General features: G+C 51.8%; 2 protein-coding genes across 5 annotated transcripts; both read left to right on the forward strand.

The window, feature by feature from the left end:
* The first annotated feature begins 424 nt into the window (after positions 1 to 424).
* On the forward strand, positions 425 to 5,818 carry Mrgbp (MRG domain binding protein). 3 transcript variants are annotated; one of them, XM_028774080.1, is made up of 6 exons: positions 425 to 736; positions 2,200 to 2,539; positions 2,970 to 3,091; positions 3,968 to 4,049; positions 4,359 to 4,433; positions 4,811 to 5,818. In XM_028774080.1, exons 2-6 carry the CDS (start codon positions 2,392 to 2,394, stop codon positions 4,996 to 4,998), a joined length of 615 nt encoding a protein of 204 aa, XP_028629913.1. In that variant the 5' UTR covers positions 425 to 736; positions 2,200 to 2,391; the 3' UTR covers positions 4,999 to 5,818. The 3 variants fall into 3 exon arrangements, 2 of the variants coding, with proteins under 2 accessions (XP_028629913.1, XP_028629914.1); XR_003712268.1 differs by lacking the exon at positions 2,970 to 3,091 and having other exon boundaries at positions 4,256 to 4,433; XM_028774081.1 differs by lacking the exons at positions 2,970 to 3,091; positions 3,968 to 4,049.
* Positions 5,819 to 8,769: 2,951 nt separating this feature from the next.
* Positions 8,770 to 15,511, forward strand: Ogfr (opioid growth factor receptor). Of its 2 annotated transcripts, none has more exons than XM_028774146.1 (7): positions 8,770 to 8,972; positions 10,217 to 10,285; positions 10,848 to 10,926; positions 12,043 to 12,121; positions 12,810 to 12,876; positions 13,435 to 13,583; positions 14,080 to 15,511. In XM_028774146.1, exons 1-7 carry the CDS (start codon positions 8,832 to 8,834, stop codon positions 15,200 to 15,202), a joined length of 1,707 nt encoding a protein of 568 aa, XP_028629979.1. In that variant the 5' UTR covers positions 8,770 to 8,831; the 3' UTR covers positions 15,203 to 15,511. The 2 variants fall into 2 exon arrangements, with proteins under 2 accessions (XP_028629979.1, XP_028629980.1); XM_028774147.1 differs by having other exon boundaries at positions 8,884 to 8,972; positions 10,222 to 10,285.
* The last annotated feature ends 1,985 nt before the right edge of the window (positions 15,512 to 17,496 follow it).

Genomic DNA, 17,496 nt, shown 5'->3' on the forward strand with positions numbered 1-17,496 from the left:
ACAAGGGAAACTCCCTGTGGAAGGAGGATCCTACCTGGTAGGGGAGAGATTAAGGTGGACCAGAGCCAGAAGCAGTCAGCAGCAGAGTCTACCATGCCCTAGGTATTCAGAGAATAATCAGCATATTATTCTGAACACCAACTCCTGGGCACTTAATGTGTGGCAACTCTTGGGCTGGGAACTTGCTTTATGGCAGGTCCCAGATGGTAGATTATACTTCATCCAGCCTCACAGTAACTAAGCCAAGTTCTGCACACCAGCCAGGCAGAGGCAAGGGCCCAGGCCCTGTGAGATCATAACTCCCGGTTGCATCATCTCCACATGATAGCAGTGATCCCACACCCGTTATGAAGCTTTTTTGGGTCACATCTCCTCTATGGCATTGTGGGAATTTTTCCAACAGCTACATTTTCACAGTGGGAAAGCTGAGGCCTGGTAACAAACTGCTGACTGGCTCTGATCCCTGAACTGTCCCAGACAATGAGACTGACCAGAGCCTGCACCCTCCACGGTTCTCTGTTGTGAGCATTGTCTGGTTACAGGCCTGAATGAGGGGCCAGAACTGGATTCAAGGCTTGTGGCAGTCAGCAGATGATTCTTATCAATACCCAAGAGTTCAGAGCCACAGTGGTCCCATAGCACAAAGGAGAACAAAGGATCTCAACATCTTAGTCACACAGCTGAGAGGCATCAGTCAGGAAAGGGATTCTGACGCCTACCCGTGGCTGAGGGATAGGTAAGTAAAGAAGCCTGGATGGGTGGCAGGGTAGGGTCCATGGCACAGCTGATTAGGGTGACTCAGACCCAGTAGGAACCATGTTCTTAAGGCTGCTGTGCCCAGCCCTTGGCCCTATCCAATCCCATGTAGAGCTACTAAAACTTGCCTGAAATTCTGACAGCCTGAATTAATCATCCACCCACTCCTAGAGGGCTCCACTGTAGGGACAGGATAGAGGTACAGGTAGGTGACGAGGCCAACAAGACCTGGATTTCTGTCTTCTGATGCCAAGGAAGCACTTAATTCTGGGACTGTCATATGCACCTAGGCCTGAGCTACTGAAAGATAAGCAGAGCCTCACTCCTACAAAATGTGGTGTATGCCGGGCAGTGGTGGCACACACCTTTAATCCCAGCACTTGGGAGACAGAGACAGGCGGGCTTCTGAGTTCAAGGCCAGCGTGGTCTACAGAGTGAGTTCCAGGACAGCCAGGGCTATAAAGAGAAACCCTGTCTCAAAAATAAAAATGTGGTGTTGAGCTTTACAATTTTTAATTTCACACACACTATACATATAGTGTGTGTGTGTGCGCGTGTGTGCATGCATATGCCATAGTATACATATAGAGGTTAGAGTACAACTCTTTTTTTTAAAGAATTATTTATTTTGCCGGGCAGTGGTGGCGCACGCCTTGAATCCCAGCACTTGGGAGGCAGAGGCAGGCGGATTTTTGAGTTCGAGGCCAGCCTGGTCTACAGAGTGAGTTCCAGGACAGCCAGGGCTACACAGAGAAACCCTGTCTCGAAAAACAAAACAAAACAAACAAACAAACAAACAAAAGAGAATTGCTTTTCTCCTGCCCCTCTAGGATCCAGGGGTGGAGCTCCAGTTACTGAGGGCCTGTGCAGAAAGATCTCTATCGGATAGGCCATCTCACTAGTCCCTGGGTTTTTTTTTTTTTTTAAAGATTTATTTATTTATTTATTTTATTTATGAGTACAATGTTACACTGTCACTGCCTTCGGACACACCAGAAGAGGGCATCCAATCTCATTATGGATGGTTGTGAGCCACCATGTGGTTGCTGGGATTTGAACTCAGGACCTCTGGAAGAGCAGTCAGTGCTCTTAACCGCTGAGCCATCTCTCCAGCCCCCAGTCCCTGGGTTTTTGTCTTTTGTTTTAAACTTTTTTTTTCTTAAACAGTTTTAGTGAAGTGTAATTTACATACTATATACAATTTAACCCTGGCAAGGGGAGACACTCCTGTCACGTCTAGCTGTGCAGCCTGAGTTCTTTTCCAAGTTATCTAATCAGGTGAAGCCCAGAATTTTGGGCCGCGTGTGTGATGCTATGCTGACTTGGCTGACTCAGAACCCACAGAGATCTGCCTGCCTCTCCCTTCTGAGGGCTAGGATTAAAGGCGTGTGTCACCATGCCCAGCTTGGGGTTTTTAAACATAAGGTTTGCCTCTCCGGACAGAGCCGTAGTCAGTAAAAGGGTCAACCACCAGGAGTCGCTGCTGCACCGGAAGCCAGCCTTCGTTGCGCCTGCGCGGACGCGGGCACGCGGCGTTCCCCAGCCCAGCGAGTGCGCGCCCTCCACACCAAGTGCGCCTGCGCGGAGCCTATAGTAGCCCTTCTCGCGCCGGGCGCTTGTCGCTCGCCGGCGGCCATGGGGGAGGCCGAGGTGGGCGGCACGGGCGCCCCAGGCGACAAGGGCCCAGGCGAGGCAGCCCCGAGCCCTGCTGAGGAGACGGTGGTGTGGAGCCCTGAGGTGGAGGTGTGCCTCTTCCACGCCATGCTGGGCCACAAGCCTGTCGGTGAGCGCCGCGCCGCGCACCGGCGTGGGGGTGGGGCGGGATAAACCGTCGGGCGGGCTGGTGGAGCCTGCGACCCCGCACAGGACGGGACCTCCCACTCTGCGGTGCCCAGTTAGTCCAAGAGCCGATGACTTTTCTGCCTGAGAAGCCCTCTCCCTGGGGACACTCCTGACTTCCCTGCCCTTGAGACACTCCTACTCCAGGGAACGCCTCCATCCTCCCCGCCTCTGCAGTCTCCTTGCCCTGGACCTGCCTATTATGCACCCTAACCCCTGGAACACCCACCTGCCTTATGACACCTCTCTTCCCCTTTGACACGTGACTTCTGCAACACTTGCACCTGTGGTTTGCACACTCCTGCCCCTCCTACACCCGTGTCCTCCGCACAGAGGTGCTGTCCTAATCCACAACCCACTGTCCTGCCTCTCAGGGGTGAATCGACACTTCCACATGATTTGTATCCGAGACAAGTTCAGCCAGAATATTGGGCGCCAGGTTCCATCCAAGGTGATCTGGGACCATCTGAGTACTATGTACGACATGCAGGCACTGGTGAGTTGAACCCTGGCCTGCCCATTTTGGGGCTGAAGGTAAAGTCAAGTCCTGGATCCTGTCAGCTGTGGTACAGGACAGAGCCCATTTCTCACTTGGGGTTTGGTATGCAGAGCAGAGGCTTTCTCAAAAGATGAGGCTCCTTCCTCAGAAAAGCTCAAGTCCTGCTGTGAAAAGCACCAACTAGTGAAGGTCACTGACTACTTTTTCAGGGCAGGGCACCTACTTTAGATTGGGTGGCACAAAAAGCATGGAGGAGATAGTTGAGGTCTGAGATGACAAAGAAGCCTCAGCCAACATAAAAAACAGTATACAGGATACAACGTCAGTATTGGGAGGTCCAGAGTCCTTTGAGAATCTGTATACTGTGGGAGCCAGACTGTTCCTCTTCAGAGAGCAGAGAGATAGCCGTGTCCGATGGGTAGCTAGATAACTGGTTTGGAGAGCTGGCAGTGTCTGTCGGGTATGCAGGTAACTAGTAACCTTGCTAGTCAGGTTTGTCTGTAGTGTCTGGCAGGCAGAGGGACCAGGATGGGTGACGCTGTAGGTACCTGTGGTTGGTCATGGAGTCCCTGGATACATTGTCCTGGTGGGAGTGTTGCAGTGTTGAGCTAGGTCAGGTCCTTGTGTGCACATCAGGAGAGTTACTATGTCTCCAGGGCTCTCAGTGGCATGAACCTGGTCCTTTCCTCTGGTTTTGTTTGGTGATAGCCTGGCCCTTCCTAATCATCTGAAAAGTCCAGCTGAGGTGGACTCTGCAAGCTGGAGCAAGGAGCCCACAAGCTGGCAGCCTCCAGCCTGCTCCTCCTGTACATTTTAGTGAGCTGAGATCCTGTTTTCTGTTTCTTGAAAATACAAAATGCTTTGTGCCGGCAGCACGAGTCTGAGATTCTTCCATTCCCAAATCCAGAGAGGAACTTTGTCCTTCCAGATGAGATCATTCAGGAAGTCCGAGAAGGTGAGACTCGGCCACCACCAGGGCTGGGAATAAAAAAAGCCTCACCAGGCCAAAGGTGGGGAGGTCTGGGGCCTCCAGGGAGGTGTAAGGATCCTGCTCAGACCATGCCTCCAGTGGCACCTGGGAGGTTTTGGGAGCCAAGGGCTGGGGAGAGCGGTGCTCAAAGGCAGTCTCCTGATGGATGCCGTCTCGTGATGGACGCCGAGGCCTGTGTGGGCAGCGAGAATCGGAAGCAGTCATGGCCAGACCGTCCCCCAGCGCTGGCCACCACCGTGGGTTTCCAGTGAACGGCAGCTGTCTCCTCCACAGGAAAAGTGGTCATTGAAGAAGAGATGAAGGAGGAGATGAAGGAGGATGTGGACCCCCACAGTGGGGCTGATGATGGTAAGTGTGACATGTCCCTGGAGCAAACATGCCTCCCCCAGTCTCCTCACCGCAGGCCAGCCTCAGGCAAAGTGAGGTCAGGAAGCTATGGAGTCAGGAGTCACTTAAAGATGAACTCAGAGCAGGTCATCTTAGGCAGGGGGGCCTCTGAGGGCCATGAGGAAGGAACCAAGGCCAAGGCTGGGAGGGTCAGGTGGCTCAGACAGGAGACCCCCTGGGAGACTATGTTTCTCTTGAAGCCCAGCTCTACAGGGCACTTACCCAGGGAACATCCTGGGTACAAAGAGCCTGATGGACGCCTGATTTCTCTAGCTGAACAGGAAAATGAGATGAGTTTCTGTATATTCTATTTTCAGCCAAATAATTTTGTTTCTCAGTTTTTTCATCTTCAGGGAGCTTGGGGAAAGCATTAGAAAAATCCAGTAAAGACAAAGAGAAGAACTCCTCAGACTTGGGGTGCAAAGAAGGGGCAGACAAGCGAAAGCGCAGCCGGGTCACTGACAAGGTCCTGACTGCCAACAGCAATCCGTCCAGCCCCAGTGCTGCCAAGAGGCGCCGCACATAGACACCTCAGCCCCAGGTGGCCACAGAGATGCTCCAGCTGCCTGGCATCAGGTCCCTGGGTGAATGTGGCCATCCAGCAGAGATGCTAGTGGAGCTTCTGCTGTGTCATCAGACTTCCAGAGCACCTGATTGGTCCAAAAGACCAGCAAGACCAGCGTCCACTCTGCTGGATGGCAAAGCCTCTGAGCCAGCCTCTTGCTTTCTCCTGGTTGGTTCCCTTATGCCCACAGTGTGTGGAGATGAGCAGATGCATGGGGCCAGAGGACCAAGAGTCAGCAAGCAATAAGAGATCCCCCTCACTGTCCTCAGGAGCCACGCATCCTCCCTGGGTGCCCACTCTTTGCATCTGCTTTTCCTGTAAGACTCCATTGTGCACTGGCATCCAGAGACGGTGTCTTTGGAGCTCACACGGCACACACTGTGCACAGAAGGCCTCCCCCATCTGGGAAATAGAACTGGATATTTTGCCTCATTCACTTGTACTGTAATAGTGTATATAATTTAGTTGGTATTTCACTATTTAATTTTTAAGAAGCCTATTTTACTAGTGTTTTGTATGAAGAAAAATACTGCAGAAGTTAAACCTGTGATGTGTTTTTTTTGAGCTGTTTTGTTTTAAGGTAACTACTGAGATACATCTGGCTGTTTTTATATGCCAGATACAGAGAATTTTTAGCGGTTATTTTTGTAATTTTAGAAACTTGGAAAAGACCAAATAAGGGGGTGGAATAAAGGGATCGCCGTCAGGCTGAAAAGCCAATGGTGGCCTGATAGTTGAAGTACATTTTCATTTGCAGAATATTAAAGCATTAAAAAAATTATCTGGGGAGTTGTGTAGTTTGCTACTAAAATAAGTTGTTTTTTTTAAAATTTTTCCTACCGAGGAAAGGGTCCCCCACTCGAATTCATAACATTAGAGTGCACTTAAGATGACTTCTAGGTATCACCGGATGCAGTAAGGTTATAAGCCTTCATCGAGACTTGCAGGACACCCACCCTTAACCCCCAGCCCCAACTCCTGCCTACCTAGCTGCTGCCTGTTGTCCTTCCATTGCCAAGTCCAGCTGTTGGGTGGCATGGGCAGTGTACTGTCCAGACCATCTTGATTACTGCCTGTGACTATAACCCCCGCTGCCATCTGCAGGGTCCCATGCAATGAGAACTGGCCCACTGTTGCACTCCAGTCTGGCCTATACTGGCTACTTCTAGTCAGGGCACGATTGGGTCATCATAAATGTCCCACTAGACCCAGCTCCCTGGCACAGAGAGCATCCTGAGTTAACACAGTTGAGCTCACCTAGTCTGGCCTGTCATTTTCTAGAAATGACCAGCAGTGGGAAGTCTCTGGATCTCTTTCTGTAGAGTCTGGACAGGGTCATAATTCAACAATTCCCTGCCTCCTGGAATCAGGCAGAAGGTAAAGGCCTACAGCACCTGAGATGAAGTGGCAGCACTGTAGACTGTGCTCAGACATAGACCAGCACTTGTGTGTTCAGTGCAAGAAACAGGGAAAGCCGTGTTACAGTATGCTTTAGGAAATAGCTTGGGGCCACTCCATCCTGTCTCTACCCAGTGTCTACTACTAGAGGCTCGTTCTGTGGAAGAAGCCTAGCTGTTGAATCCAGCACTAGCAGGAGAAATGAGGAGCAGATGGCAACAATCCTGATGAGCAGGTATGTGACGATCAGGACGGCAGTCCTCTCTGATCAGGCTCACTCTTCTAAGCCCGTCTAAAAGAACAATCTAGGGGCATGAAAGCATGCAGGTGGGCCTGGTCAAGACATTTGCCTTGAGTCTATCATTTTTCATTTGTTCCCCAACAGGCCAGTGTCTCAATCTGAACTCAAACCTGCTACCTTCCCGAGTTCTGACAACTCTCACTGGCATGTCCCTGTGTCCCTACGAGACATCGCTGACAACTGGGTCTACAGCTACTGCACCAGCTCCAGGCAGCACAGCACACTGCCTCTTGCAAATATTACTGTCAGCCCCAGGGCACGTCCATCTTTCAGCTTCTAGGACAGTTGTGGGAGAGGGGGTTTCCAACCAAGGGACAACCCTGAGTGGTCCCAAGCACCCACTAACACCCTTTGTATGGCTTCCCTATCTAATGGCATTTTAACCAGGTCCCAGCCTGAGCAGGGTTGGTGTCAGAAGCAGTGGGGCAGAGATCAGAAACAGCCCCTGAGTTTGCATTTTTATTGAACGAGCATATGTGTCTGTCTGAGTGCACATGTGAAGATCAGAGACACTTTCAGAAGTCAGTTTCTTGCTTTCTATTCTCCAGATCCCAGGGATTGAGCTCAGACTGTCAGGTTTGATGACAGGTGCCTTTAGTGAGCCACTGCTGGCCCATGAGTTCCTTTCAGAGACTGCTCATGTGAAGCCAGTATTCTTGACTTCATGGGATGAGTCAGTGTATTTTAGGCAGAGATTTAAACATGTAGTTGACAGAGGTGTTTATGAAAAGTGGAGCACACCCAAGTGTGGCTATGAGCTTCTCAAGGGAAAGCGACATCTATGTCTCCATGGTAGCCCATCAGTCTGATTTTTGTGGCTTCTGAGGTTCCAACTCAAGGAGCTGCTGGGGCACTTTAACAGATCATACTGTAGTCTCTGATGCACACTAGACTGTTGCTAGAGACAATATATTTTTACTCTGAGATTCCCAGAACGTTAACAGGTTCACATCTGGTCAAGAAGTAAGGCCACACTTGAAGGTCATATACATGCATATACACAGAAGCCTGATTAACATTATTTAGAATATGGCTAAATAAAAGGAATATTTTCTCTATGTAGGCAGTCTTCAAGCAGATTTTGTCAACTGTTCTGGAATTCAGAACTCTCAGCTGGTGAGAAACTTCAACCATGTGGAATGAGGGTCTTTTCCCCCCTAACCCACTACCCATCCATGTCTCCTTTACTTCCCATTGCTATCTTGCTTCAAACCGCATGTTACATAACAAAGTCAAGCTCGTGGCCACAGTCGGCAGTAGGGTCCACCTAACATCCAAAGGCTACCTAGCCACATGAGCCCAGGAAATTTGCAGTGGAAAGGAGTGGGACAGAACTCACAACGGATTGTGGAGATGGCTCAATTGCTTTAAAAAAAAAAAAAGTCTTGCTAGCAGGAGAACCTACGTTTGATCACCACCTAGAAGCTGAGCTTGGTGGTGTGTACCTTTACTGGTGCTGGCGGGGCAGAGACAGTAGTGTCCCAGGGATTTGCTGCTTAGCCAACCTCGTGTGACCTATGAATTCCAGGTAAGTGAGAGCTCGGCTCAGAATGAAAAGTGTGGACAAGCTACTCAATACCGACCTCTGGTGTCCTTGGGCAGCCAAACACATACACACATTCAGATACAAAGTGAGCTACTAGTAGGGAAACAGAGCGGCCAGAAAGGACTGCAGTTAGACAGGTTGACAAAGATTAGGAACCTGCACCCAGTAGTCTTCTCGGCAGGCAGGAAAAGGCGCTTCCCGTAGGGCTGAGGAGAAACCTCCCTTGCCTCCTCTCTGGAGGGAAGGGACAGTCTGCAGGGAAGTGAAATCTGAAGGGAGAGGACCTGGGGCTGAGTCCGAGGGGGTGCGTCTTCCGGGAGGGGATAGAGGAAGTAATCCCAGTGCACAGCCTCCAGGGATTGTCTCTCTGAGGGGACTGCCGTCTCCAAGACAAGGCTTCCCGCCTAGCTCCGAGCGAAGCTGCATTTGCAGGGGGACTCCGCGCAACGGCGGAAACTGAGCGGTGGGCGGGACCTGGCGCCGCCCCGCCCCCGCGCTTCCTCCTCTTTCACTTTCCTTTCCCCGGAAAGCGGGTCCTGCCTGTCGAGTATGGACGACCCGGACTGCGATTCCACCTGGGAGGACGAGAGCGAGGAGGACGGCGAGGATGGCCAGGCGGATGATACGACCGATGAGGACACGGGCGACGATGACGGCGACGCGGAGGAGGCACGTCCAGGCCTGTTCCAGGTGCGGCGCAGGAGGACGGGAGGGCGACAGGCCAGGCCGTGATCGCTCGGCCCAGGCCGCTATCCCCTAGCGGGGGCGCCGGGTCCAGGCCTTGGCGGACCGAGCGCTGATGACGTCAGGGAAGCGACTGATGGGGGTCGTGCGTGGGTGACGTCAGAGCACGCCCCAGGGCCTCATTCTGCGTGGGTGGCCTTTCCTCCGGTTGCCCTCCCTCCGCCCCACACTCGGCCCCCACCCCATTGCAGACAGCATCCACAGACTCGGAAGTGATCCCGGCCTAGGACGCCGGGAGCAGGGGTCTGCCTGTCTGCCCTTAGCTCTGGTAACTTTTGTTGTCACCTGGAGCTTGTTCCCGGTAGACTTTCGTAGCAAGCAGTATGTAAGCCTCAGTGGTATTCTGTAAGACGCACTGACCTCCTTATAGCTGTGTTTTCAGGTGTGATGGAGAGCCTAGAAAAAACGAGAGTGAGCTGGCCTCTGCCTGAACACATTGGGATGCAGCTGAGGCTGGGTAGTCAGGTTTATAGTGCAGGCTCAGGCTCCTCCTATGGGTGGTAAGGCCTCCCAAAAGCTCTGATAGAATTGCTGTTTCTCCACAAAAGCTCTTAGATTCTACCCGAAGCAGTAGTCACTTAAGAGCCTATCCCAGGCCTTGTGGCACAGCGTCTTTATCATATTGGGCCAGGGAGAAGCATGGGGTTTCCAAAGACGGAGCCTCATTCATCCATCAGACCCATCCGGAGGCATCTAGGTTTTTTTCTTGAGGCTGTGGCTGGCAAAGTAGCTCCTCTTGGGGATATAGCCCAATGACCATTCATAGAATCATATGAAGAGAAACACTACAGTACTCAGGGACTGGGGTTGGAGGGGAGAGCTTAGCCCAAAATGAAGTTGACAGACAGACCGAGGAGAGGCAGCTGGGACTTGAGGCCAGAGAAACATCAGCCACACATCTTGGCAGCGTGCAGGCTAGCCTGGGCCAAGGCTCCCTACCGAGGAAGATGAATTATTGAGAGAGGCAGAGGTCGTTGCTGAGGCTATTCTAGTCCCACTGGTCTGTGTTCAAATGGAGGGATATTTTTCTAGGGTCTAGATCTGTCTTCTCAGAATCCTGGGTGGGGACCAGAAGAAAAGGAAACAAACACCCATTCCTCTTGCATAGAGCTCAGTGGTGGTTGGCCCAAACCATGCTGCTGTCATCCTGGACACCTTCCACTACCTCATCCTTTGTATTCTTCCCCCAGTCCAGGATGACAGGGTACCGAAACTGGCGTGCTATGCAGGACATGCAAAGATACCGGCACAACTACCCGGTAGGTACAGCTCCTACCGAAAGTCACAGCCCTCTCTCCAAATAGAGTATCCCCTGGCCTGCTGAAAATCTAGCTTTGGGTTCTTGGGTGTGTTCCCCATTGTCTGGAAGACGAGCCCATGGTCAGTTCGGATCCATACCCTTCTCCTAGGTATGGGGTGGTAGAGCATGTTGCTCCACCTGAGACTCAGAGCCTAGCTTTAAAATGAGGGTCTAGCTTCAGCCTCCTGACAGAACATGTGGCTCAATGCTTCACACAAGGCTGCCTGGCTGGCGCATGGGATCATCTTCAGACCCTCTCCTCTCTACCCATGAGTTAGTTACTGGCAATCCCTGTGGTATTTTTGAGGTACAAAAGGGAAGCTACCATCTGTGGCCTCTGTAGATGGGGAGATGAAGGTAGCGTTGTCCTCTAAACCTACCCTTGCTCACAGAAAGGATCCCAGGCTGAGCTCTGGGATCTTGAACAGCTGTCCCTAGTCCTGCCTGCGTGAGTCTGAGGGGCCGTCAGAGAGCTTGTTTCTCATGAGTCCTCAGCCATCCTTTCTTTGCTGGCTCCTCAGGATTTGACTGATCAAGACTGCAATGGTGACATGTGTAACCTGAGCTTCTACAAAAACGAGATCTGCTTCCAGCCAAACGGTACCCGCCCTTCCAGCCCCAGCACCCTCTGCCCTTGGCCCATTGTCTCTTCTGTTAGGACCCCTGCTTCAGGCTGCCTGTTGTCCTCAATCCAATAATGTGGCCCTGCAGTACCTGCTTCAGGCTGCCAAGGGGATTGGAGCTTGGATCTTAGGATATAAGATCGAAAGGCCAGAGAATAAGCTTTTGAAGTTTGGTGGTTGGTTTTTTTTTTTTTTTTTTTTTTTTTTGGTTTTTCAAGACAGGGTTTCTCTGTGTAGCCCTGGCTGTCCTGGAACTCACTTTGTAGACCAGGCTGGCCTTGAATTCAGAAATCCTCCTGTCTCTGCCTCCCAAGTGCTGGGATTAAAGGCGTGTCCCACCACTGCCTGGCGCTTTTGAAATTTAATTTATTTTATTTTTTATTTTTTGGTTTTTTCGAGACAGGGTTTCTCTGTGTAGCCCCGGCGGTCCTGGAACTCACTCTGTAGACCAGGCTAGCCTCGAACTCTCGAATTCAGAAATCTGCCTGCCTCTGCCTCCCAAGTACTGGGATTAAAGGTGTGTGCCACCACTGCCTGGCCGGTTTTGAAATTTTAAATGGTGGTCTTTCAGTGTATCCCAGGCTGGCCTCAAACTCAGGATCTTCCATCTCAGCCTCCCAAGTGCTGAAATTGTATTCAGGCCTGAGCCACCATATATGTTTCATGACATAAACATTTGAAACTAAACAGTGAGTAGTTTTATTGATGTTTGTCACACCTGTCCATTTATGTAGTTACTTTTTGATATAGCCTGGAAAAGGCAGTATGTCTCCGTAGCTGAGATGTTTGCTGTCTGGCCCTTCAAAGGCACCTCCCTAGACCGTGTTTCATGCTCAGTCTCTATGGGGATTTCTCTTGAGCACAGAGCTGAGAAGGTATATGTCCCACAGAGGAAGTATTACACCCCTTACCTACAGAAGTAGGCTTAGTTACCTAAAACTAGCATGTTCTTATATCAGATGAGCTATGGATAGCTCTGCCAAGTCCTGAGAACCCTAAAGAAATTGAGGGTAGGCCATGATTTTGATAGCTCTGTCCCCCAAGCTATGTCAAGGGGGCCTCCGTAGCTGACTTCTCTCCATGGGGTGTCCAGGCTCTTTCATTGAGGACATTCTTCAGAACTGGAAAGACAACTATGACCTCCTAGAAGAGAATCACTCCTACATCCAGTGGTGAGTGCAGCCGAGTCTTAGGGAGGGGAGGCCAGGCACATAGTCGGGAACTCTCATGCCCAGTCCAGGTTCAGGTGTGTAATGAAATACTCCTTCCTTTCCATAAGCCTATATGTGTATGACAGGTATTGCTTGTATACCTCTAGTTAGTGTCCCTGTTGTTGGGCCCTGTAGGGGCTGTTGTGCACAGGTCTGTGGGCAGGCTTTTACGTCCTGGGGGGAGCTGGAGCTGGACTACATCCGACTTGGTTTTAGCAGAACTTAAGAGAGGTCCCACACAGGAGACTCAGAAATAATGCCATTTCCTGGCAAGTACAACATCCCTTGCTTGAGGAAAGCTCACTGGGCCATTCCCAGTATCCTCTTGTCACAGAGTGCATTGTGGGAATAATTCTGCAGAGTTAATGACAAGAAAGAACAAACTGAAACCCTTGGAAGGAAAGCTCTTCCCTCCAAAGGTGAAAGGCACACTGGCCTCCGCCATTTTGACTTTCCACCACACAGCCCACTGAGCACATAGGCTGGGGCTCCAAGCAGCTGTCTTACCTGCTCTTGACTAACTGCCATCCTTACCTAGTTCCTTGGGTAAGAAAGACTAGCTAGCTCCTCCCAGAGATGAAAGAGGCACTGAGTTCAAAATAAACTGCTGCCTGGCATTAAAGTACCCATATCTTCACCATCTTCTCAGGCTGTTTCCTCTGAGGGAACCAGGAGTGAACTGGCACGCCAAGCCCCTCACACTGAAGGAGGTTGAGGTAAGGATTCCTTCTAAGCCAGAATGGGGGAGTGAGGAGAGCCACCCCTGCCTGCAGTCATCCTGAGACAGTGTCTGTGCTGTCTCGGGCCAAAAGAGCCCCATGGTCCCACTTTTGGGGAATCTCAGAGAAAGGAGGCCAGCTCTAAGAGACTAAGAGTAGAAAAAGGGCCTGGAGGGGGCTGGAGCAATGGCTCAGTGGTTAAGAGCACTGACTGCTTTTCCAGAGGACCTGAGTTCAACCCAGCAATCACGTGGTAGCTCATGACCATATGTAATGGGATCCAGTGCCCTCTTCTGGTGTGTCTGAGGATAGCTACAGTGTACTCATATACATAAATTAAGTTAAAAGGAAAAAAAAGGGAGCCAGGAGGTCCCTGGACATCAGCAAGGAATACCTTGTGGCAGGCGTCTCAGGATAGAGGTAACTGCTTTCCTAGGCCTCTCGGAGAAGCTAGAGATGTGTTGTCTTCCCCTCAGGCTGAGTCAGGGTCTCAGGGAAATATTGCCCTGCCTCGTATCCAGGGGGCCACCTGAGTCCCAGGGGATTGTTTTCTAGGCATTTAAAAGCTCCGAGGAAGTCAGAGAGCGTCTTGTCCGGGCCTATGAGCTCATGCTGGGCTTCTATGGGATCCAGCTTGAGGACCGGCACACAGGTGCCGTATGCCGTGCACAGAACTTCCAGCCACGTTTCCACAACCTGAACAGGTAAGGACAGGGTCCTGCTGGCATCCCCCCATCCCTGTTGCTCTCCTTCGATATCTGGGGCTGGGTTTCAAGCAGAGAAGTCCAGTACAGGCTCTGATGCCTGCTTCACCCACAGGGTGTAGGTGCTGCCATGTGGCAGGAGTTGTGGGGTCCTTTGGCTTGGGAGTGTTTAATCCCCTCCATCCTCCCAGAAAGCAGAGGCAAGGGAGGTCTACAGATGGCATAGTCACTCTGGGTCTGCCAGGACGTCAGCCCTTTCTAGCTTCCAGCAGTGTCCCCAGACAGGAGTCCATGGACTGGGGCATCTCCCAGGACTTGCAGATCCTGTCCACAGATCAAGAGTACCCAGGTCATTTTCCTAGGTGGTCCCCTGAGAAGACCCTAGAACTTTGAGATGGAACAGACTAGGGATGCCTTGGCCACATGTACATCCCTAGGGTTGGGTCCACCCTACCTCCTGTCACCTCCTGTCACCTTTTGTTACCTGCTTTCACAGCCACAGCCACAACAACCTGCGTATTACACGCATCCTCAAGTCGCTGGGCGAGCTGGGCTTAGAACACTACCAGGCACCGCTGGTCCGCTTCTTCCTGGAAGAGACCCTCGTACAGCACAAACTGCCCAGCGTGCGCCAGAGCGCCCTGGACTACTTCCTTTTTGCCGTGCGCTGCCGGCACCAGCGCCGGGAGCTCGTGCACTTTGCGTGGGAGCACTTCAAGCCTCGCCGAGAGTTTGTCTGGGGCCCCCGTGACAAGCTGCGGAGATTCAGGCCCCAGACTATACCCCGGCCACTGATGGGACTAGGGCAGGCAGATAAAGGTGAGGGCTCCAGGGACCCCTCCCAAGAGGCTGGCACCCAGGGTCGGACCTGTGGATCTGGAAGGGACCTGAGTGGGGACAGTGGAACAGCTGAGGATCCCTCACTGCTAAGTGCAAAGCCCCAGGATGTGGGAACCTTGGATGGGGACCAGAGGGATGAGGCTAAGTCCCTGAGTCCCAAAGAGAGCAAGAAGAGAAAGTTGGAGGGGAACAGGCAGGAACAGGTCCCAGGGGAGCCAGATCCCCAGGGTGTCTCTGAGGTAGAGAAAATTGCCCTCAACCTTGAGGAGTGTGCCCTCAGCCCTATCAGCCAGGAACCCAGGGAGGCTGAGCAGCCCTGTCCTATGGCCAGGGTGGCTAATGAGGTAAGAAAGCGGAGGAAGGTGGAAGAAGGGGCTGAGGGTGATGGAGTAGCCAGTAATACTCAAATGCAGGCCAGTGGCCTGCCTCCTACCCCTTCAGAGTGTCCTGAATCCCAAAAGGATGGGAATGGGTCAGAGGACCCCAAAAGCCAGGTGGAACCAGAGGACCCCAAAAGCCAGGTGGGGACAGATGACCCCCAAAGCCAGATGGGGCCAGAGGACCCCAAAAGCCAGGTGGGGCCAGAGGACTCAAAAAGCCAGGTGGAACCAGAAGACCCAAAAAGCCAGGTGGGGCCAGACCAAGCTGCCTCTGAGTGCCTGGTGGAGGACCCTAGGAACCTGGTGGGAGACCCTGACTCTGACACTACAGGAACCTCAGTGGATGAGTCAGAGGAGTTGGCAAGGATTGAAGCCTCTGCTGAACCCCCAAAGCCTTAGAGGTGCATCTCAGTCCTACTCAGCCCACTGCAGGGGGTTTCTGAGTCCCAGAGCTCTTTTGTTGGCTCTTCTTGGTGCCCCACAGTGCTGGCCTCTCCCTAGTGGTCACTGAAGTGGCCACCAGAGGGACTGAGGCCCTGCCCTCAGGGAAGGCCAAGGCCTTCAGAAGCCTCCTTACCTCACTGTCCTCCTCCACTGCCCTCTGAGCCCTGTGTTGTGAACAGACCCTAAGGGTCTAGGGGGAGGGGCCTCTTTTCTTAGTCTGGTGCCAAGTGAGGCCTTTTCTGAATAAACTCTTTAGACTTTGTCTTTTGGTGTGGCCCATGTCCTGTTTGGTTGCCTGGGACCTCTAGCCTTCTCTCTTGTACCCACTTGAGAGCATCGTGGACAGTGCCGCTGATGGTACATTGTCTACACAGCTTTTCTTAGGAACAGGTTCCAAGCACAAGAACCCTACCTGGGCCTCTCTTAAATACACAGCCTTTGGAAGCTGAGTGTGGTGACCTATTTAATCTCAGTCCTCAAGAGGGAGAAGAAGGTAAATCTCTGAGTTTGAGGTCAGCCTGGTCTACAAATCAGGACAGACAGGGCTGTTACACAGAGAAACCCTGTCTTGGGTGTGCGTATGTGTGCGCGCGCGTACATACACGTGTACAGGTCTGGAAACAGTGCTGGGTTTACAAGTCTACATGTCTAGACCAGTCCTTTCTGTCTTGCCCCTCTCTGCTGATAGGCCTCCCAGAGGTGCTATCTTCAAGGCGGTATGTGCCCATCAGACTGGGATCCCACTATAGCTTCTCTTTGTCCTGGCTTTTCCCTCTTCTGATTCCCAGATGTGGCCCTTGGAGAGGAGGGAGCCACACAAGTCTTTGTGCAAACCAAGTGGCAATCAAGCACAGTCCTGGGTGTTCTGAGAAGATCACAGTTCTCCCTGAGTTCCATTTCTTGACAAGGTCATGATACAGGGCCCTCCTAAGGCTAGCTCAAAGAGGCTATGAGCCCCTGGCACCTTGGCTGTCATTTGGCTCATTGTTAAGGATTCCATCATGACATGGAAATAGATGCTCTGAGATGCATAGAAGGCATCTGGTAACCTCAGTAGGGGTTCCTCTGATCCCAAGTGCCCAGCCACCTTTGACTAGATAACTGGGATTCAAGTTGGATGGGGAATATCAATACTTGAAAGTGAGGAGAAGCTCCAGGAATGGCTGGCCATTCTAGCTCACTTGACCTCTTGACCTTCAAGAAGAATCATGTACCAAAACAGCTAAACAAAGCTTCAGTCCGCACAGCTCATAGGCGGGTGCTGGGAGGTCTGCAGATATTGGGGGGGGAGGGCCAAAGGCCAAGTCTTCCTTGAAGCTAAACTGTTCCCTAGATCTAAAGGCCATCTGTGCCTCATCTGAGTGGCATTCACCAGTTGTCCAATATACCATATGCTAGGTGCTGAGGTGGCCAGAGGAACCTGAGTCAGGTGGGAGATACATTACAGGGGCCGTGACACCCTACTCTCCAGTGGAATTAAAGAGTCACCTGTTGCGGTGGTGGCACATGCCTTTAATCCCAGCACTTGGGAGGCAGAGGCAGGCGGATTTCTGAGTTCGAGGCCAGTCTGGTCTACAGAGTGAGTTCCAGGACAGCCAGGGCTACACAGAGAAACCCTGTCTCAAAAAACCAAAAAAAAAAAAAAAAAAAAAAAAGAATCACCTGTCCTAGCCCATGGGATGGGCTGTTGAGAATCCCCAACTGTATGCAGCCTCTGCCATCTGAACTGCTTCCCTTATCACAGTACATTATTTTGAAGAGGTGTTTTGGTGTGTCTCAGGCTGCTTGAGGGCAAGGCTTTCTGAGCTTTACCTCGGTCCACTCCCATGTACATCCACAGGCACCTGCTGCAGAGCTGAGCAGGTAGCGGGTGCTTGGTACTGGAGTGAGAATCTCCTATTACTTCACTTGGCAGGAGAAAGCCACGGGTTCCCATTGGGGCCATTTTGCTTATGTACACACCCTTACCCTTATCCACCCTATAGGTGTTAGCTCCTGTCATGTGATCCCTACCTGCGGACACGAAACTTTTACCATGTCCTGTAAGCCCAGAGCAGTGAAAGGACAGGTAGGCTGGGATCCTGCAGCATCAGGTGATTTCGGTGTTTGAAAGATTGAAGGGAAGGGGCTAGCTAGGGAGTCTGATGAGCAGTTAAGAGCACTTGTTACTCTTGTAGAGGACTCTGATTCCCAGCATTCATCTGGAGGCTCATAACCATCTTTCTGACTTCTGGGCACCAGGCATGCAC

The sequence above is a fragment of the Grammomys surdaster genome, unplaced genomic scaffold (genome assembly GCF_004785775.1).
Source record: "Grammomys surdaster isolate TR1022 unplaced genomic scaffold, NIH_TR_1.0 238, whole genome shotgun sequence".
NCBI classification, from domain to species: domain Eukaryota; kingdom Metazoa; phylum Chordata; class Mammalia; order Rodentia; family Muridae; genus Grammomys; species Grammomys surdaster.